Here is a 22,568-nt window from a genome sequence, read left to right as displayed (position 1 = left end):
GCGTAGCGACTCTGAGAGAGACAGATGCAAAGAAATTATACACTTATCACTAGACTAAATGTAATATCCATTAACATTATATTAGTATATAATAGTATGTATATATCTATATCTATAGGCCTATCTATCTATCTATGTAACGGAGGTGATCCGAACTTCCCCACCCGGCTTCGAACCCGGGTCTCCCGCGTGAAAGTCCAATATATTAACCATCACTCCAAAGGGTCATCCCTATGGAACAAGAGCAGATACTAGACTTTTGGGACTTTAGGCTGGGGCTGCGACTCTCTCCACCACATCTATATATCTATCTATCTATCTATCTATCTATCTATCTATCTATCTATCTATCTATCTATATATATATATATATATATATATATATATATAAATATATATATATATATATTATTGTTGTGTTTTTGTCCAGGGGTCAGCAACCTTTTTGACATGAAGTGCCATGTTTTTATTGTCCTGATAGTCAGTGTGCCATATCAACAATACGCCTATGTTTGATTATGACACCAAACCAGATTAATGATCATTATACAGACTGAGCCATAACTGCACACCAGACTCCCTCCCCAGTCAGAGTTTAGTTGATGATGCGTGCTCAGATGTTTTCAAGTAACCTGATTTCGTCATTTCACTGAGACTGTAAAGCAATGCTTCAATAACTTCATCATGCAAAGTATCTGGGGGGTTTCCAACATTCAGTTCCTGTTTAATTTTATTTTTCTGAGTGGGTCTCTGTTACAACCCTAATAGGGTCATATGGGTGGTTGTGGCTCAGGGGTATAGGACCCCGAAGTGTCCCAGTTCAATCCCAGGCTGAGTCCTTGAGCAAGACTCTGAATCCCTAGTTGCTCCCGGTGAGCAGGTTGGTGATTTAGGGGGAAAAATACACTGTTGACATTAAGTAAAAAAAACATGTCTCTGAACACTTTCTATGAGTTAGATTTTTTTAATATACATTTATTTACCGTGACATTTAGAATAGCAGAACAGCTGACCCACATCGATGGGAACAATCAACCCTGTCAACGGGGTTGGTTGTTTCGGTGCACTCACCATTTCTTAATTGAAATTGTGGCTTACATGTTTGAGATTTAATTAAAACAACACAACTAACAGTTCACAGACAGATCCAAGTTGACATTGTTTGACATTGTTTGACAAGTATTTATTTAGTAATCGAGTAAAAAGCAAAAAAGGTCACGACAGACCCCATGACAGAGCAGTAAACTTAGGAGTATGTGATAGAGAGATTATTTTGAATATATATATATATATATATAGAGAGAGAGAGAGAGAGAGAGAGAGAGAGAGAGAGAGAGAGAGAGAGAGAGAGAGAGAGAGAGAGAGAACACAATAAAAGTAAACAGTCTTTAGTGAATAGGCGAATGTTATTATTGTGACACTGGGTTCATAACAGATAGTATAGGCCTACATTTAGATGGTGTGGTTAATTAATCTGGGAAGAGCACAGATATGCAAATCCTGTTTTGTTTAACTATCCACATGTTCACTTGGGTCTCAGAACTGAGCTGCAATGTGGGGTATAAGAAAGTTAGCAGCAATTGTGTGTGTGTGTGTGTGTGTGTGTGTGTGTGTGTGTGTGTGTGTGTGTGTGTGTGTGCGTGTGCGTGTGCGTGTGCGTGTGTGTGTGCGCGCGCGTGCGCGTGCGTTTTTGCGTGTGTGATCACACCGTATATTATATGGTATTTAGTTGCTGTCCGTTGTACAGTATGTCCCTTTTTTTGTGTGTTAGCCGCTCCAATAGCCTATGTGACTGTGTATGTCCTTGTGTAGGCTATATACGTCCCTCTATTCATGTCCCTTTTCCGATTGAACAATATAATGATGAGCCCCAGATGTACAGTTCTGAAAATAAGTGGACAATCAAATGATGAGCAGATGTACCGTATGTCACCATCATAGTGTGCTCCTCGAACCCACTCTGTTTCTTTAGGAACAGTATTTTCTAGTGTGAAGTGTGGAGTGAGCACCACTCACTTCACACAGGTTTGTATTATATTAACAGTTTTAAATAGTTGGAAAAGAATGTGAGCTTGCTATTTTCACTAAGTTTGTGTGACACTCTGTGTATGATGAAGGCTGATAGGTAATTTTGAATGAGGCTCTATATGACCATGAAGTTATATTCTGTGAGCAACTGTTTGGACCGTAATGCAAAAGCCTGTTAAGGCAAAGTACATATAAGGCAAAATGTACTAAACCTCCTTTTGTTATGGTGAAATGTGAGCTCACCTGCATCGCGTTTCATCCCATTCATGCGTTTATCGTGCGCTTGCCAGATTGCATTCACCACGGCTTCGTAACTCGCGCGGCCGGCCCACGAAGAGCAGGACCAAGGTCCGCTGGCCTTCGCGCCACTTGCAATGTCGTGGACAATAACTGTGACATATAACCATTGTATTGCTCAAAATTCTTTATTAATTTCCTTAACGGGACGGCAGAAGGAGATTTGCATTTTGTCCTATCAGTACGTTAGGAGACCCGGGCAGTACATTTGCCCAGTTTGCCTTATCGGGGGTTGCCTTAAGGGGATTTCCCCTTGTTGTCCATCATCTTGGCAGAGAGAGAGAGCATGAAACATTGAACCATTGTTTCTGTACGGTAGGCCTACCTATTTCTGTACTATACCTCTCTCAATATAGAAATTTACGAATATACGTTTGGGCTGTCCCTGAGTCTTATTTCGATGTGAATTGATTCGTCTGGTTATGGATTTATTTAACTTTTCATGAAAAAGAAAGTTGAAATATGAAGTTACAAGGTCCCTGGCCGACAGCAATTATGCACTGTACACATGGCAGTGTTACTTAAGGACAGGAGGAGATCAAGTTCTACCAACTAAAGTTTAACTAGTTTTTTGTTTGGCAAGGAAGCTTCAACAGGAATGAAGCTTCAACAGGAATGAAACTTCAACAGGAATGAAGCTTCAACAGGAATAAAGTTTAACTTGTTTTTTGTTTGGCAAGGAAGCTTCAACAGGAATCCTGATGTTGTTGAGAAACTGTACACAACTACTCCGTGATGCCAGAGTTATGCTTATGGAACAATGGGTAAATAAACTTCAGAATGACAGGTGTAATCATATGATATTTATGAGTGAGTAATGAAAGACATGATTGAATGGAATTCATTGTAAGAGCTGTACTTTGATGCTGCGTCCTTCCTTATGAGAGCAATCTGGAAACCACATCATCAAAGCAAGGGCGACAACCACTCGGCCTGTCTCTCTTCCTTTGAAGCGTAGCGACTCTGAAGCTGTCTCGAGAGATTATTATGAGAGACAGATGCAAAGAAATGCCAAACACTTATCACTAGACTAAATGTAATAATCATTAACAGTATATTAGTATATATAGTATCTATATCTATAGGCCTATATCTATCTATCTATCTATCTATCTATCTATCTATATATATATATATATATATATATATATAAATTATTGTTGTGTTTTTGTCCAGGGGTCAGCAACCTTTTTGACATGAAGTGCCATGTTTTTATTGTCCTGACAGTCAGTGTGCCATATCAACAATAGGCCTATGTTTGATTATGACACCAAATCAAAATTAAAACATTTCCAGCAGATTTTGATTGTCCATATATATAACAACCTTATTTTATTTACATTTTGAAATTATCAGGATAAATGATCATTAGACAGACTGAGCCATAACTGCACCCCAGACTCCCTCCCCAGTCAGAGTTTAGAGTTTGTATTCAAGAACTGTGACAGGATGTTGTAAGGGGACTTTATTTAATTGAATACATGATTTTAAATATTTTATATGTAAAAGGGTAATCATCTCTCTGCACTTAGGCCAGTGGGGGTTACCCTCATCTGTGCCATAGGTTGCCTATAGGCTATTTGTATTGTTTTCAACTCTTATGTTATGGTGAACTCTAGTCTCTATTGAATACAGTAGGCCTATGCGTGCGTGCGTGTTTCACCATAAGCAAGATAGATAGAGAAGAGACGATTTACCCCCACATCAGATAAGAAGATCTCAAAGACGAATTCCATTCATTGGACAACATGCACACTGTCTGCATGATTCACCATGACTAGTACTGAGTAAAGGAATTTAATCATCAACCCATCCCATTCCCATCCATTGTCGTAGGTAACGCCTGATCACATCACATCACATCAGTGATGATGACTGATGAGTGAAGGGTAGGGGAGGAGGAGACTGAGGACTGGAGTAGAGCTGGTCCATCCGTAGCAAGAAGAGGCGGGGCCGTCCAGCTGTGGCTGCATCCTATGAGATAGGACTAGGAGGACCTGTGTGAAGCAAGCGAGCGCATAATAATTTCACATGGATATTCTGCGTACGAGGCACCGCTTTGTCCCGCTGCTCCCGCACTGTGTTGGAACAGAAGTCTGATAGGAGATCGACCGACCGCGTTTGTGATAAAGGACGGCCGGGTCGTTCGATCGAGAGTGGCTACAAAGAAACAACTGCCAGCGTCTGAAATCAATTGGAAACGTGATTCTTTGAAGTGGTGGTCATTTATGGAATAAGATCAAGGTAAGGTGATCTGATTGCCTCGCGTAGGCTATTTGGAGGCAAATTAATAAGCATATCGATGAGAATTCACCCGATGTCAAATGTCAAACGACGCATGCAATACAATAATTATGCCTACAAGAAAGTATAGCTGCTACACATATGGTTCGGTCGTCCCCGTTTTTCTGAGTGAGGCAGAGGCTGTTCCGTTATTTGGTCTATTCAGGAATGTGGAAATAATGGGAACGGCGAAAGTGTCGTAGCGTTGATATTGTTCCAAGGATCGTTGTGACTTGTGGGTGAATATAGGCTAAAGAAACGTAGGACTACTGTAGGCTATAAGTAGCAACTACCTGTAGTCTGAGTCTGAGAACCCAGCAGCCTATGAGTGAAATGATTCTGAACCATTTCAGAAACCTCAACCCTGATATCTTCATTGTGAGTGGTGAAATCTGGTTAATGTTTCAGAAAGATTGATCTTTATGACCGTATATGGACTAAATTGTAGATATGGGATATAGAAAATCAAAACAGAAAAGTCTGCAGTCTTCTATGACAACATATATAGACGTAATATAGCTACTGAATATGCTACAAATTCAAGTAGCCAACAACATTGCAACAGTTGCAAGACGTGGCGAGGGGAGGGAAGGGCAATTGGGCAGCTGTGTGCCAGATGTAGGGCAGGCTAAACTCCATATTTAGTCATACAACAAATAGACTAATCTGCAGGAAATGATAAGGTTTTAGATAATTTTATGATGACATAAGAGCAGCTATATTGTCTACTCTACAACATGATTAGGCCTACTTAACAAGATGTTCAGGCTAATATTCTGCTATACTGAAAGGGAAATATTGAATTTCATTGTTGGTCACAACAACTAGCGAGAAACTTAGTGATATCCTGTCTTCATGTGTTAAATTAATATCAGTTCACATATCACTTGTCAGTTCCATAGCTAATGGCTATAGGGCACCTGACAGTTAGCCTGCTTCCAGACCATAGACCCCGCCCACTCTCAGAGTGTAAAGCGCAAGCTGAGTCTGAAATCAGGCTACCTGACAGTAGGGATGGAACGATAATCGGTATTATCGTTTATCGTGATAAAAAAACACTCACAATAATCGTATCATGGAGATTTAAATTTATCGTGAAATGATTCTCTGTCATGCACTCACTGGGGTCAATTCACCTTTTATTTGCCAAACTCTATATATCCGGTGCTATTTTAATTGGTCATTTATAGGCCTAATTGGTACCAGGGCAGGAATTTCAGGGAGGCCATGAAGGCCATGGCTGTTGTCCCTCATTTTGGCCTTGTGCCCCTCCAAAAAATGGCATGACCTGAGGCCACAGTGGCCTTAATGCCCCAACCCAGCTGACTGTACCACTTTCTCCTCTGTCTCTTTCTTGTCAATACTGTATGTAGACACCAGTGTGTCTTTCTTGTCATGTAGATACCAGTGTCTCACTCTTGTCAATATGTAGACACCAGTGTCTTTTGAGATTCTGAATTCCTAACTCCCCTTAGTCGACATCTTTATACCGGTACCAAACCAGTGATTGGTGCATGTTCGAGCATGGATCAGATTGTAAATATACCATAGTTTATTTAAATGCAGATAGTCATACATTTTAAATCATCTTTAACCCTTAAATTCAATTAATTATTTCAAAGGACTTAAATCTTGTATTATTTGATGGCCTTCTTGCCATGGCATTTGACCTTTGTGCCCTCAAAAATGGACAACATCAAAGGCCAAGCAAGTGGCCTTGCCCCTAAAAGACAAAATTCTATAGCCTTCTTCTTCCTTCGTGTGTCATCATCAGATATCCAGATCAGTAGCGTACAGCCACACCCTCGTCTCAGGTCCCACATCGAAGAGGCCGGCCTCCGAGGGTGGTTTATACAGAGGACAGGCGTTGACTATGTGGACAGCAGTCTGCTCCGGCTCCCTACATTCATGTGCTGCTCCGTCCGCCATGCATCACTTTTGCATGCTGCCTCCCGGGTCCTGGATGTAACTGTGGATGCGTGTTGGCCCGGCCGATTCCTAGGCTAATTCTCGGCCTGATGGGTACCCTCTATAATTTGTAAAATCGGCCTGGAAATAACATACTTGATACAGTCTTTTTTCACTCTCTATCAAATCTCTAAACAGGATTAAGGGCTATACACATAAAGTGATGCTCTCAGCTTAGATATGAGAACTGTTGAACCGGTCCGCATGTCAAGGTGACCTGACTCGTAATGAGTTTGGATCCCAGTGACTGACAGCCAGTGCAGCTATGTGGGAAGTGGGGACAAATAATGTTGTCATCTTCCCTTCACACACACACACACACACACACACACACACACACACACACACACACACACACACATGCGCGCGCGCGTGCGCGCACACACACACACACACACACACACACACACACACACACACACACACACACACACACACACACACAGGGAACACATTTTAAATTCCACATGATGTGGAAAGAGTTCCTATTCTGTATCCTCTCCTCGTGGCAGAACCTAAAGTAGGATGTTACTTCACTGCTCTGCTGCATGAAAGGGTTGTTTGGTACTGTAGGCAACACCGTGAGTCATGGAAAACGCAGGGCCAACTCATGCTGATATTACAAGCTGTGGACAAGTAATCACATGTTTTACAAAAAACAGGCGTGCTCAACTACCAAACGATCAAATCTTGGCCTGAAATGATATTAGACTACATGAGGAGGACAAATGAAAACATCTAAGATGGTTATTGCTTATAGTTACCGGTATTTCTTATTGGTTGAATATAATTGGGATGTTTATTTCTATGGGATATACATTTTGGCAAATGTTTCTAACCAGTCACCAATCCTCCATGAACATTAACATGAAATGGTGTTATTTTATGCTTTCCTGTTAACCTCTGATTGATTGATTGATTGATTGATTGATTGATTGATTGATTGATTGATTGATTGATTGATTGATTGATTGATTGGTTGATTGATTGATTGAATACTTTATCAGCAGTTCGCATATAGGAAAAGCCCAAGACAGTACAGTTCAGATAGAAGGTATACTAATAGGATTTACCGTAAACCCAAGAAAGCAATATGGCTTTTACATTGGGGTCCTTTTGCACTCTATTCATAGAGTAACTCTGACTAAGTAACAACTGGGGAGGGCACACGCCAGTGTTGGTGAGGTGCTGCTGACGGTTGACCTTGGTAAGTAAGTATAAAGGTAAAGAAAAAAGGCAGCACACTCGTAGCCACAATGCAGGATTCATAGAAGAAGACCATGCCAGGTCAAAACGTTGATTTCTATTTAAACCTTTTTACCTTTTAACCTCTGACTAAGTATCTGACAAGGTTTCTTATATCTAATTATAGATAAAAACCAATCAACTGATAACCTCAAAAATAAAATAAGAAATAAGAAACAATGTGGCAATGATGACAGGATGGCCTGATGGGCTGCTACAGTAGGTGTGACCAGTGTCAATGTGCCAAAGTGGCTACAAAAGTGCAGATGGTAAACTGCCTCTATCTCCTCCCCCAGCCTGAGCTTGATTGACATATCAGTTTCCCCTGGTTTGTCACAGTGTGTGCATTCATTATCTAAATCACTGTTTCCCAAATAGTGGGACCTGACCCATTTGTGGGTCACAGACCAATTGTTATGGGTCACCACGGCTCGAGTAGAAATCCCATTTTCTTTTCCAACAAAAAACAAAAAATATACTTCAAAGGATGGAAAACCCTTTGAATTTTTAGTAATATATATTTTTTAAATAATTGTATGCATTTTCAAACAAACAAGCAAACACGTCTAAGAAATCCCATAAATAAAAAGGAATAGTACTGAAAATAGGCGATCTACAAGCTCACAACGCAGCACAAAGCGACGTGTTGTGAGCATGTAGATCTGCTGTTTTCACTAGTTTGGTTCCCAGACAAATGTCTAATCTCTCTTTTGGGTCTTGACCTGAAATGTTTGGGAACCACCGGTCTAAATTGAATCAGCTACCTACTGCATTCATTTGTATACAGTGGATGAAACTTGAATTCACTTGCATCCCCCAAGGGCCTCTTTATAGGGATTCAATTGCAAATTGAAGCATGTTGCGTTGAAGAGTTGAGCGTGTGGACAAATACAGTATGTGGATACATGATCTGACAACAGATCTGGCACATCTGATCACAAAAGGCAAGTGTAACGACATCCAGAAACCTAGCATTGAGCCTCACTCACCTTAACTTCTAACAAATACAACTGGGAGTTATGTTACAGCCCACAACGTCTTGTCCAAATTTTGAAAGCAAACTGGTTTCGAAAGATTCCATAAACTGCAGTGAGATTTCTGTTTTTGACTAGTCTTTGTGTGTTATAGTGTGTGTAATATTATTCTTATTAATATCAGACAATTTGCATATGTTCTTGAAAGAAATAACATTGCGGCTCATCATGTACTGTACAGTGCCTGCTTCTGCAGGGGACAGATAAGCCGGGATGTTCTGTGCACAATGAGTGAACTGTTGTGAGTGGCGGAGTGCGTGTGCAACCTCAGATCACTCAGTATATTGAAGTTGGCAGCATTCGAGTAGGCACTAGGCAGTAGAATAGTATATACTATATATAGCTCCTTTTGACATTAGAAATGTAACTCAGCTGTTGATACACAAACACATCCCCCTTAAAACCTGCCATCCACTGCTACTACTCAGCAAAGCAGAGGACATTTGAAAGAGGAACATGCAATGTTTCAGGAACACATTTGTCTCATGAGTTTCCTGGCCCTCGCAAGTCCTTTCCTTCCTCCTGATCCATGCAGGAGATTCCAGCTTTACAGCAACAGAGGAAACCAGGGCCAAAGCCTGCAAACAATAGCCAGCAAAGTGGTCTGAGGTCATGATATAATCACGTGTTCCATGACTGTGTTGAAATACTGTATGAACTACAGTAGACATTGTAGTTCACACTACACCCAGAGCCTTGTATTAGAGCAGTGGTTCTAATTAACCTTTTCAGGCCGCGACCCCCAAAATAATCATATTTGAACTGGGGATTATAGTCCTGGGGAAACTTTATAGACTTCTAGGGTAACTTTTCCGCTGCCATTGGAAATGTCAGGGATAGGGAATCAATATGGAATCAATGGGAGTGGGAATCAATAGGGAATCAATTGGTCAAGCTTCACATATAGTCAGCAACCGTCAGCAACCATACTCGCAATTTCTAATTGCATCTTTCTAGTTTGTAATTTTAGAGATATTAAAAGTCATTCAATTCGAATCAATTGTCACTTAGAAATGTGCATATACCCTCTACACACTTAAACTTTATGTTGTTGTGATTTACTGTTGAATGAGAAAACAATGTTGCACATTAAGTTAATGATCTGGGGACCCCCAAAATAATGTGGGGACGCCCCTGGGGGTCACGACCCACAGGTTGAGAACCACTGTATTAGAGAGTTCTGCCAATGCAGGGTCAGAAACAGCAGCGGTCACCCATATATTCCAACTTCCGGTTCAGCGCTTTGTCACTATTCGCCAATTGATGTAGAAGACCTGGCCCCAAGAAGTGAACAGAGATGACGCAACTCTCCAATAGAGGGCTCTGACTACTAGCCTCGTAAACCAGCCCACTCCTGAAATGGCATTATCATTCAAATCAAATGAGAATGCCATTTCAGGAGAAGGCTGGTTTACGAGGCTATCTGACTACACTTAATGACTTAACAATTTTGTTCATGGCTGGGAATATCTTTACAGTTAAAAAAAGCTTCCATTGGCGACCATTGTACTCTATTCAGATCGTCCATTATAACTCAAGGGAGATAGATCCGAGGTCAGGGAGTGGTTAAATAGTTGTCAGGGATGGGTCGTAACCAGGGGCGTCACAAGGGGGGGAAAAGTGGGACTGAGTTACTAGGGCCCAAGGTGTAGGGGCCTTAATTATTTTATACTTTAGCTATTGAAAAATAGCAGATATACAAGCTCACAGCGCGGCACTCTGCAAGCTTGTAGATCTGCTATTTTTGTGAGGATCGTGAAAAATGTGTATTTTTAAGTGAACATTTGTAACCCAAATTTTGCTTCTGGGGGGTCCCTGGAACGAAAATATTTTGAGATGGGGGTCCGTGGCCAAATACATATCATTTGGGGGGTCGTTCACATGAAAAGGTTTGAGCACCACTGACAGAAATAGAGGTTTTTCAAAAAACCTTAGAAGGATTTAGAAGACATTTATAGAATAGGGTCAAAAATATTCAAAGACTTGCACAAATTTTCATGGTTTTTCAAAAATATTTTTCAACAGTAATAAACAATAATGCGTAATAATGTGTTCCCAATCTAAATGGGTTAGAACATTCATGGGGGGCCCACAGTGAATCCTTGTACCCAGGGCCCAGAATTTGGTGCGACACCCCTGGTCGTAATGCACAGAAAAGGAGGCAGGGAGCATTTCATTCATTCTAGTGGCTAATGAACACAGCTCTTTGAAGAAGAACCCTATTGTACGAAACCCAAGGGCATTGTCTGCCTGCTTGCTGCCCCGGTAACACCCTCTCACAAGCAACGGGAGTCAGTAGTACTGCTGGAGCTGACACATATACTGTATATGCCTGGTCTAGAAAGCAGGAGCAAAACAAAGGGACGGTGTTATTGCCATATGATTTTTTTTCACCCTTTTTATTTCTGGATAACCCGGGCCGTGGGCAAAAGAGGCATCCAAACAATGCCTTGTAATTCCTTGTAGTTGACATTGAGGACACTATTTACAATACACCCTCTATTTACAATAGAATTTACAATGTGTGTGTGTGTGTGTGTGTGTGTGTGTGTGTGTGTGTGTGTGTGTGTGTGTGTGTGTGCGTGCGTGCGTGCGTGCGTGCGTGCGTGCGTGCGTGCGTGCGTGCGTGCGTGCGTGCGTGCGTGCGTGCGTGCGTGCGTGCGTGCGTGCATGTCTGTATGTCAGAGCAAATTGTTAGCTAAAGCAAATTTACATACACTTTAAGATATTGGAATGTAGAATAAAGAAATGTCTTATTGGCAACAGAGATGTGTAACTCTGCAACATTGCAATAAAATATAGCCTAGCAGTAGGTAAGATTAAGAAAAGGTTGGGAAGAATGATTTTGCTTTTGCTATATACGGTACGGTACATACAAATAGTATGTATATACATAAAAAAAGTTTAAAATAGAAATAGCTATATTTTCAAATTCCATTGGATGTAATTCTCCTGTCAATAGATCACACATCTTGCTGCTGTGTTTGCTGTAATTCATACAGCACATTGTTTATTTTGCTATTACCGGTAGTCATGTTTTCAAAATGGTTTTGTGTGTTCGTAATCTGTGGGAAAGACTGTGGGGCTTTGATGTATTCTCATGCAGTTAGAAAGAGCAGCTACCTGTAGGTCTCCACCTCATCTTGTGTGTCTTCTCTCGGGAACCAGGTTTTCCTGCGGTGATCTTTCTTCATGGCATGATGTTCACTGAGCGTGTACATACAGTAGTCAGGAATTTCCTTAGTTTTGGAACAGTCACAATACTCAGGTATACTGCCCTTGAGTATGAGGCCAAATAGCATTTAAATTTACTGAAAACTCCATTTCCATTGTATCAGATAGTTATTTATTTTAGTTTTCCTATCATTTGGTTTGGTACAGTGGGGTGTCTGTCTGGTGGCTCGGCTTGTGTTTGTGAGTCTCATTCACTCTTGTCTCTCTGTAAACCTTGTTATCGATGTGCACCCCTTTATGTGGGACTGCACAGCATTGTTATCCCTTGTCCTGTGTCCCATATATTGAGATGATGGATATAGTTGTCAATAGTTGTCAAAACCACTGTTGGACATGCTGTGAAGAAAGCCCGTCATCACAGGGCTGTGTTTGATGTCAACCAAACTGTGCACATGCAGGTCAAGTGAAGTTAAGGATGTCAATGTATTTGCTGTTTATATGCTACACCCCACCAGGTAAAATTGGCTGGCATCACAAAGCCATAAGCTATGCAGATTTTAGGCAAAATATGAAATGCAGAAATGAAATGCAGCTGCAACAAAGACCATGAGAACTCTGAAACGTTTGCTTCCCTTTATGCTTACTGTTATTTCCTTCGCAGGCAGGCGCTTCAGGGTGTTCTCAGTTTGATGATCATCACATTTTGTAAAATCTTGTTTGCTAAGTGGACTCCAGACAAAAAAGACAATTTGGGATTTGCTGGGACTTTATTTTCAGTGAGGAAATGTAGTCTGTGTGGTGATGATGATGAAACGGAGGATTTTCCTGAGGTTGCTGTTTAGTCGAGCTTGTGGAGTTCTCAGTTCTTGGCTCCAAATACTGGAGAATGTTAACTGTGAATTTTATCACTTTATTTAGGACGCTGTAAACACGACAGGCCTTTTAAGTGAGGTTTTAGTGATTTTATTTTCCTTGTCGTTATTTTAGTGTAATTGGGGGAACTAGCAGGTTATGATATGGTCTTTTATGGTTGACTTGTTGAACTTTGTAATTCATCTTGCGGTCTTTAGGACCCCCTCAAAAACGAGACGCTCTCAAGGGGTCATACCTAATAAAGAATGTCAATATATTGCCTGGGTTTTTACTGTTTGTTGTTCAATGTTGTACCAATGAGATTGGAAATGTGTTTTCGTTTTGGATGGGTAGACTCGTGTTTCTGTTTGTTTATTGATCCATTTTTCCCAGGAGTTGTTTCTTCATGGATTCCTCAATAGCATTAACATGTGCAGGCATTGACACTAAGGCTTCCCCACCTGATTTACTTTTCGGGCAAGTGAGCATGACCTTTGGGCAAGTAGAACATGACCTGTACTTGCCCGACGGGCCCAACGTGCCTCTGAGACCTTGTCTACCCATCATGTGGGTACCTTGTTTTTCTTTCTGTATTTTAATACTCATTCGCTATAGTAGTGAATATGAAGATAAAATAATTCTTTTTTGTTTGAGTAGAGACAGACAACCACAGTATAGTTCTCGTACATACAGTATGAGATATTTACAGTCATTGTCAAACTATTGCAACCATTTGCTATTGTTGTTATTTCTTTTTGGCTTTCCTATTTGAGGCATTTTAGTTTGATAAGAAGGCTGAACTATATTATAAAGGCTTTCTGCCCTGCTTATACCTTCAATGTTGCATTGAAAGTCCCCCCAAGTGATAGCCTTTCAGAATGTTACTATTTGCTCTCTCTCTCTCTCTCTCTCTCTCTCTCTCTCTCTCTCTCTCTCTCTCTCTCTCTCTCTCTCTCCCCCCCTTGTTTATTTTCCAGCTCATCTGTACTGTATACGTAAGTCCTGCCAAGTGTGAAATCACCATCAGGACATCATAAAACCAACACAATCACCCATGTTGTTCATTATTACTGGATGGCCTCATGTTTCACCCAAGCTATATTTTTAGACTTATGAGAAGGGTTTACCCTTTTTCAGACCAATATCTTATCCTTTTGGTTTCAGGAGTTTGTGGGAACTGGCTTACTCCGGTTACAGGACATGCACTGCATGTTTCCAGTAGTTCTGGGGGATTCATGAAAGAGGCAACTGTGATCTGGGAATACAAGGGTTCTTTATTATCATTCATAATGGTGAATTTATATAGCGCTTTTTATCCAAAGCGCTTTACATAGATTGTGCATTACAACGTTTATATAGTTATCTTTATTTTTATTTATTTTGAATTAATAATTATGTAATTTACAATTATAGTCAATTTGAAAATAATCACCCTTTGTTCTGGCCAGGCAATGGTAGGCATGCCTTTGTGGAAATTCAGCTGACGGTGGGACTTTTTTCTCTTTCATGCTGGATTAAGTGGGGATGTTTGGCAGAATTAGTGATGACTCATTGGAATGTTGACAGATATTTTCACTCGTCCCTAAAGCGCAGAGTTTCGTTTCCTATTCCATGCTGCCCTCTGATAAAGGCTTGTTTTGGCCTGCTTCCTCCAGCCTAGATAACACTGACCGCTTTTTCTGAAGAGGACCAAATATTTTTGGATGATGCCTGCAAATTAGATATAAAATAGAAATGTTAGAATAGAAAAAAACAACAAAAATGGATCATGGAGCAAAAACTTAACTCATTTAATGCCAACATTGTTCTCCCCCTGACCCATACAAATCCATAGTTTTTTTCTCTTTAATAAAAACAAAAGGGGAAAGGCTGTTTTTGTTCTGGTTATGTCATCGATGTGTCAGTTGACCTTCGGGTTACCCTGTAAAATATCATTGGTGACCCATAAGCTAGCGAACAGCGCCATCCAGCGCCAAAATAAGGACAGGTTGTGAAACTCGTTGGTGGCGGCCTGGACCATATAGGCAATAAGTTGTCAAAGTTGTCACGTGGTTCCTGATTAAATATTGCTAAAAATAAAGTGCCTGCATTATAAATCTAAGGTCATTCTCAGTTGCCTTGACCATCAACTGTCTCTCTTCCCTCCACAGTCTATTTTATCCGCGATGTCGGGGAAGCCAGATCTAAAGAAGAAGTGGGCAGCTGTACGGGGTCGTCTGGGCTCCTCCCAGGACTCCCCGGACAGCCAGACAGAAGCCAACCTGGAGAGCGCCGACCCGGAGCTGTGCATCAGGCTGCTGCAGGTCCCTTCCGTGGTCAACTACTCTGGCCTGAAGCGTCGCCTGGAGGGCAGTGACCAGACATGGATGGTCCAGTTCCTGGAGCTGAGCGGTCTGGACCTCCTCCTGGAGGCACTGGACCGTCTCTCTGGCCGCGGATGCTCCCGCATCGCAGACGCCCTCCTGCAGCTGACCTGCGTCAACTGCGTGCGGGCGGTCATGAACTCCTCCACGGGCATCCACTTCATAGTGGAAAACGAGGGCTACATCCGCAAGCTCTCCCAAGGTTGGTCCACGTCTGCATCTGTCGAGCAGAATATGAAATACCTGTCTCTTAATATAACAGAATATATTCATCTGTATAATAGAGTATGTTAACACATCCACTAATTCAGTAGCCTCTGCCGGGGGTTTTCAGTGTTTTTACCTTATTGTCGAGCCTCCATGAACGCACCATGTGTCCATATGTAAACAGATAGCTCCCGGTTTCTTTCACCCAGAAAAGAAAAATCATAACCACGATCATCCGTGCTTTTGTTATTGTCTGTAGAGAATGGCTTGTTTTGACCAAGAACGCGATCTGGAGATAGAGTCCGAGATGCATCCGTTTTCTTGAAATTCGTTACATTGCTGTGAACCGCAAGTAGCATTTCCTGATGACGTCATCTGCCGATGGATTATGGTCATTTGAGTTTTTGCATCAGTCCCAGGTGCCGCAGACTGCAGGCTAGGGTTTACAATAAGACACGTTATAACCCGACTTGAGTCGAGTAAGGCAGTCAACGCATGGATTTGAAAACCCGACCCTAAAGTCGGGTTACGCAGTAAATGTGTTAATACAATATAACTAGCACATCTGCTGTGGTTGGAAGTGTTCTCCCTACTCTTCTATTGAGACATTTAGGCTGTGGTTTCGGGTATAGGCCACAGGTGGGTTGACGAGTAGTGCCACGTGAAGCTCATAAGCACAATATCCCCCCTGGCCAAGCAATGATTGCATCTTGGATGAGCAGTAGATGTTTACTCTCTCACATGCATGGTAATTGATTCAATCCTGCAACCACTGCTCATGCAGAGACAGTATGCAGTCTCATGCAGAGACCGTATAAAATTGGCTGTTTGGCCGGCGGGTGGGCGGGTGGTACACTGATAAAAAAAAGACTCTTAAAATAGATTATTTATTTACATAGTGAAAGAATAGAAAAGAGTGGATGTTTCAGTCCTCAGACCATCATCAGCACTATGTGCTGTTGGACTATTGTAAATAAACAATCTATTTGTGCATCCGAAGAACCACGACATTCTTTGTCAATGGCCTTTTCTTGTTTTACTGGTCTACTTTGCTGGCTTCCCTCAAAGCACCCGGCTCAATATTCGGTAATCCTTGAGTCAAGGTGCAGGTTCACTTCAGCCTAGAATCTGTAAAATAGCAGTGACACTCAGAACAGATAGTGGATTTCATTGCCTTTACACATACATCGATGAGCAGCACTTATCTAAGGAACAACACTTCATACTCACAGGGCAACGTTTCAAAGTTCAAGTTACACTGCCAAACACGGTGCTGAAAAACAGCATCCATCACAAGTCTTCATAGAGGGAGATGAATGGACGCTGTATTGTGTTCATTAAATAGATGGGACCACACCCATACTGATGTGTGTACCTGTGATGCTCCACAGCCTTGGACACGTCCAACACTATGGTGAAGATGCAGGTGTTTGAGCTGCTGGCCGCCCTCAGCATGTTCTCCTCAGATGGTCACCGGCTGGCTCTGGATTCACTCGACCACTACAAGGTAAGTAGTCCAGCTGCAGAGGAGTAAAGTTATAAGCACAATATCCCCCCTGGCCAAGCAATGATTGCATCTTGAATGAGCAGTAGATGTTGAAACTTTATTGACAAAATGGCCTGAACCTGATTGGTGCGATCTTCATTTTATAAAGTTAACAGCTTTTACACTTCAAATGGCACTTTCACAGTTTGATTTTCTGTCTGATAAAAGCTTCTTGGTGCCCTCTAGTGTTGGACTGTGTGCAGTGTGACCTCATCACAGTCACACTTCTCCACATGGATATTATTACATTCATAAGGTGAAATTGATTGTTCTCCTCAGGGCGTGAAGACCCAGCAGTATCGCTTCAGTGTGATCATGAATGAGATGCAGGCCACAGACAACGTGCCTTACATGGTGACCCTGCTCAGCGTCATCAATGCCCTCATCTTTGGGACAGACGACCTCAGGGAGAGGGATAAGATGAGGAAGGAGTTTATCGGTAGGCTGCTGCGGCACCGGTTTATTGTCGCCTTCCCTGTTTAACCCATTTAGAACGGGTACTCATTTTGTGTATCATTATTTTATGCTTTAACTATTGAAAAATAGCAGATATACACAGCGGCACCGAGTGCCGCGCTGCGAGCTTGTAGATCTGCTATTTTTTGAAAAATCGTGAAAATTAGAATTTTGACCCGATTCTATAAGTGTCTTTTGTATCCTTCTAAGGTTTTTGGAAAAAAAAAACTGTGTTTCTATCTCAGCAATCTGGCCGGCCATCGTCAAAGAAAAGGTCCTTTTCACTTAACTGGAGCTCAGTTAGTCTGTTCTTGAGACTACTATGTCAGTGGTGCTCAAATCTTTTCATGTGAAGGACCCCCAAAATGATATTTATCTGGCCACGGACCCCCATTTCAAAATATCTAGTTCCAGGGACCACCCAGAAGCAAAATTTGAGTTACAAACGTTCGCTTTGAAAATGCATATATTCAAAGATTTGCACACATTTTCACAACTTTTTCAAAAATAGCAGATCTACAAGCTCGCAGCGCGGCACTCGGTGCCGCGCTGTGAGCTTGTATATCTGCTATTTTTCACTGGTTAAAGCATTCAATAATTCTAGGCCTAAATGGGTTTACTGCTGCTCAGCAGTGTTTCAGCAATCTAGGCTCAACAATTAGCTTCTGGCAGCAAGGTCACGCTGTAGTGAATTTTTAATGAAAAACCTGTTCTCCCGTGGTGAAAATCCATGTGCCCACAGAGGACAATGTAGGTCAACACAGCAATAGCACTGTTACAAATATATCTGTCACACTGGTTCTGTCTAAGAATAGGTCTGATGGCCTATTCTCATTTTGGTTTCAAAACACACCTGAGAACAGTGCAAATGTCACGTTTCCAATAATGCATTGCATATTCATGGCCACATGAACAACTAGAAGCAGTGCTCTTCCGAGCACAGGTCTCCACCAGGCTGTGCATCCTGGTGGTGCTACTGTATAATAGGCCAATGTAAAAAGGGTGGCATATGTTCTTCACCTTAGATCTTTCATGGCAATCGGACGCTGCATGCATGATTTGAAGCATTGTGTTCCAAAAATGTGTTTTGCTAAAGTCTACCTGCTGGTGGCGCTATGACAGGCCAATGTGAAAAAGGTAGCATTTGTTCCTTGACCTAGTGGGAATATGTGTGGCAAATTTCACGGTAATCGCAAGCTGCGTTGATGATTTGAGGCATTTTGTTCAAAAACTGAGCAATCCTGCAAACTTTGGAAGCCAATATTAGCCAATCAGGATGGAATATGAAATATCAGACGGATCGTACTTGATCACATGACTATAGAGATACTGTGTACCGATTTGCATGATTTTTGGATAAAATCTCAAGGAATAATAGGAAAAATTGTGTTTTACTTAAGTCGGCCTCCTGGTGGCGCTATAAAAGGCTGATGTGAAAAATGCAGGGAAAGGGTTTTTCCTTGGCCTCTAGGGAATGCGCTTACAAAGTTTGAAACTGATCGATGGAGTTATAGGTAAAACCTCAAATCGGCCTGTTATAGCGCCACCATGAGGCTGCTTTCAAAAATTTTAAGTGGCATTTCTTCTTCGACCTAGTGGGAACGTGTGTGCGCGATTTCATGATAATTGCACTTGGGATTTGAGGCATTTTGTTCCAAACGGCTCAATCCTACAAACTTTGGAAGCCAATCTTAGCCAATCAGGATGGAATATGAAAAATCGGACAGATCCGTGTCGATCACATGACTGTCGAGATACTGCCTACCGATTTGTAGGATTTTTGGACAAAATCTGTAAGATGTGTCTTGCGAACATCGGCCACTAGGTGGCACTAGAAAAAGCCCATTTGAAAAATTTAGGGCAGAGGTTCTAGATTGGGATCCAGGGAATGTGTGTGCTCACTTTGGCAGCGACCGGGCCAACGGCGACTGAGATTAGCTGCACACAAACTGCGAGGACACACGGACGGACACACGGACGGACGGACGCACGGACGGACTGACGGACGGAGGGGAAAACATACTCTCCCTCAGCCTTCGGCTGGTGGAGACAATGACAAACTCTATGGTGGAGGGCTGAACAGAATGTCATTCATTTCGCTTAAACCAAAAAAATATAGCTTTATTTGATTTCATTGCCACAAAATGTCCCTCATTTGACAAGAAGTTGAGCATACTTTTAGGGCAGGGGTCTTCAACAGGGGGTCCGGGACCCCTAAGGGGTCCCCAGAGTTACTACAGGGGGTCCGCCAAATCTTTGTGATTGATAATTATTTTAAATCAACAACTTTAACCCTCACATCCATATTCTGAGGAGAACTTTGGCCAAAAATAGCAGATCTACAAGCTCTCAACGCCTTGCACTGTGAAGCGTTGAGATCTGGCAAATAGGTTTGGTGTAGAGGTTAAAAAAAGAGCAGATCAAATTGACTAAGTATCGACGATTTAAGTGGTTAAATGTCTGAAAAAACATATTAACACAAATCCAATATAGACTGATGACAGTGCTGTCAAACAAGTCAATGAATCTATCTATGAAAATCTGCAACACAATTTTATACAATATGTAGTGGGGGTCCCTGCTTCATCTCTCTCTCAACTAAGGGGTCCATGACCTGAAAACATTGAAGACCCCTGTTTTAGGGTACAGTCAGACGTGCATAAGGCAGGGTGTGGCCAACAGACAGTACAGAAATACATCTAAGAAATAAGATCTTATGTGGTAGTAGTCTATGTCGACAGGGAAGCCTGACAATGCTGTGATTGGCCACTCCCATTTTGTAATTGCACACCTGTGACTTTATTGCCAGCAGCTTTGAATTTGCTGAGCATTCTGAAAACTCAGTATTGTGTTTTGTCTTGCAGGGCTACAATTACTGGATATGCTGCCCAAATTGAGGTGAGCCTGAGCATTCGTGTTATCATAGTGGTTGAATCAGTCAGTTCCTATAGCAATACCATGAATACCACCTATTTCAAAATTGCAAATAATGTGGGAGGCAGCAGAACATTCTATTATTGAAAACAAGTGATTCCAAACTCCAACACTTAGACAAATAGTCACCTGCATGGAATTTCTTGACAGAAAGTAGATCATAACATGTCTACAGTGAATTTTTATCAAACAAACACTTTGCAGATAGAACTAGAAATGCACTCTTTAGTAAGGGAAAGTTAGCCAAGTGCTGGACCAATCTGGAATGGACTCAATCTGGAATGGACTCAGCAGCCCAAAAATACCCTAATTACACACCTCATACGCTCATATTGGCCATTTTTTATTTTTCCCCCTTTAATGCCAGGCCCTCGGGATACCCCCAACTTTGATTGGCTCCCAGAAAGTTTCTCAAGAGAGTTGTGATTGAAAACGTTCAGAGGTGATAGTAGACACCTTTATGAACACATTTGTGGAGAAAGCTATTGGTAATTATTTAGTTCCCAGATTGGTCCAGCTGCTAACTTTCCCTTACTACTTGTCGAGGTGCCAACATGCACCTTGCACACAAGTATGCGCAAGCAGAGCGCGCTCACCACTGGCATCACCGCTTCCAAAAAAGACTGATTATATTATGATATATACCAATGACATCACGTAACAAGGATAATTCAAGCTTTACTTAACAGCTGCAATGTTGGTTAGTTTAACGTTGTTTAATTCAATCAGATAACACTTCTGTTTGGATGTATGGGCTATCAATGGTTGGTGTTGCAACTCTAGATCAGCATACAGTATTAAAAGAAATCTAGAGTTGCAATTTGCGGCTAGTTCCCACATTCCCAGTGCCCAGCTGTAATCTGTGCTTTTCTGGCTTGCAGGGAGCAAGAGGATGACGACTTGGTTATTCAGTGTGAAGCTTTTGAAGAGGCCATGGCTGAGGACGAGGATGAGTTGTTGAGGGTCTATGGAGGCATTGACATGAGCAATCACCTGGAGGTGTTTACTACTCTGTTCAACAAGGTGAGCCATGACTTATTTTATAGTAATTGTTGTAATCCAAATCTGTGCTAGTGGGGAATGTTTACATAATTTAATTGTGTAGGTATAATCACAAGGTTTTATATGGTACTAACTGGAGCTAAATAAACAGAAGTTCTGAAAACGTTCCTGATATTAATGTTTTACTGTGTGGCTGGTGAAGAATGGACCATGCCGCTCAAGTGTTGTTAAATCATAATCTATACAATGAGAATTGGGCACAATTATTCAAAGGAAGAAAGGTGCCTTTCAGGCACGTGCACACATAGACATCAGAGGGGGCTTGAGCCCCTGCCCTTTTATCCGTCTGTAAAAAGTGCCCTCTCCAGACCATGAATGCAGTTATTTAATGTGGTGAAAGAAATGAAAATGCCCTCTTTCCATGCCATGCCTGAAGGCAGCATTCAAAAGAATAGCCTTGTCCACACTCTCCTGAACTTGAATGCAGCATCTTATGTTGAAAGAATTGCCCTCTCTGTGTAGAAATTCATGCCGGGTACACCACATCTCCAGTATTCACTTTATTTTGCTTAGTTTAGTGTGGTATCAAGTGTGGTTTCAAGTGTGGAGCTCACAACACGTCGCGCTGCGACACGTTGTGAGCTTGGAGGTCTGCTATTTTTGATGTTTTCACCAAAAGGCCCTTTTAGAAATTTCAGCATCTGCCTGTCTAACATTCGCGGCACTTCTCTGGTACCTTTTGTGGTTTATGCGTGTATATTTGTGTTGCTGTGTTCGCCCAGGTGAGCAGCTCCCCAGCCTCCCTACAGCTGCTGTCCATCCTACAGACGTTGCTGCATCTGGGGCCCGAGCGCTGTGACATCTGGCAGGCCCTGGAGGCTCTGACTAACAGAGCCATCCTGCTGGCCCAAGACTGTGAGTTTACACATGCATTTAGATGAATACAAACAGAACTCCAGAGGGTTATTTTCCTGAATTAACACTTTGGTTCAGTGTGTTTTTGTTGTCGAGGAAAGCCATAGATCATGATGTTCAAATGTGGTTTTTCAGTGGGTGTATTTATAAAGGACATTATTCCCAACATGGCAGTGAGAAAGTATAATTTCCAGCCCAGAGTTGTTGTCAGAGCAAAACCGCTGCCTTTAATTGTGAACATGGTCAACGAGGGCTAGTTTTTGA

At 41.8% G+C, this 22,568-nt stretch overlaps 1 protein-coding gene across 1 annotated transcript in view; it reads left to right on the top strand.

The window, feature by feature from the left end:
* Positions 1-4,445: 4,445 nt before the first annotated feature.
* Positions 4,446-22,568, top strand: part of LOC308305968 (inverted formin-2) — a gene marked incomplete at its 3' end in the record, with an annotated part of 30,923 nt that continues 12,800 nt past the window's right edge. Inside the window, exons 1-7 of the mRNA XM_080750867.1 lie at positions 4,446-4,569; positions 15,032-15,446; positions 16,843-16,958; positions 17,277-17,436; positions 20,318-20,351; positions 21,269-21,410; positions 22,172-22,304. Of these exons, the coding sequence (XP_080606993.1) occupies positions 15,047-15,446; positions 16,843-16,958; positions 17,277-17,436; positions 20,318-20,351; positions 21,269-21,410; positions 22,172-22,304 (985 nt within the window). The 5' untranslated portion in view covers positions 4,446-4,569; positions 15,032-15,046. The remainder of the gene's footprint in view (positions 4,570-15,031; positions 15,447-16,842; positions 16,959-17,276; positions 17,437-20,317; positions 20,352-21,268; positions 21,411-22,171; positions 22,305-22,568) is intronic.

This window comes from Nannobrachium achirus (genome assembly GCF_963921795.1).
Source record: "Nannobrachium achirus genome assembly, chromosome: 20".
NCBI lineage: Eukaryota > Metazoa > Chordata > Actinopteri > Myctophiformes > Myctophidae > Nannobrachium > Nannobrachium achirus.
The sequence above is the reverse complement of the archived record's forward strand: the minus strand, read 5'-3'. Positions and strand labels throughout refer to the sequence as shown.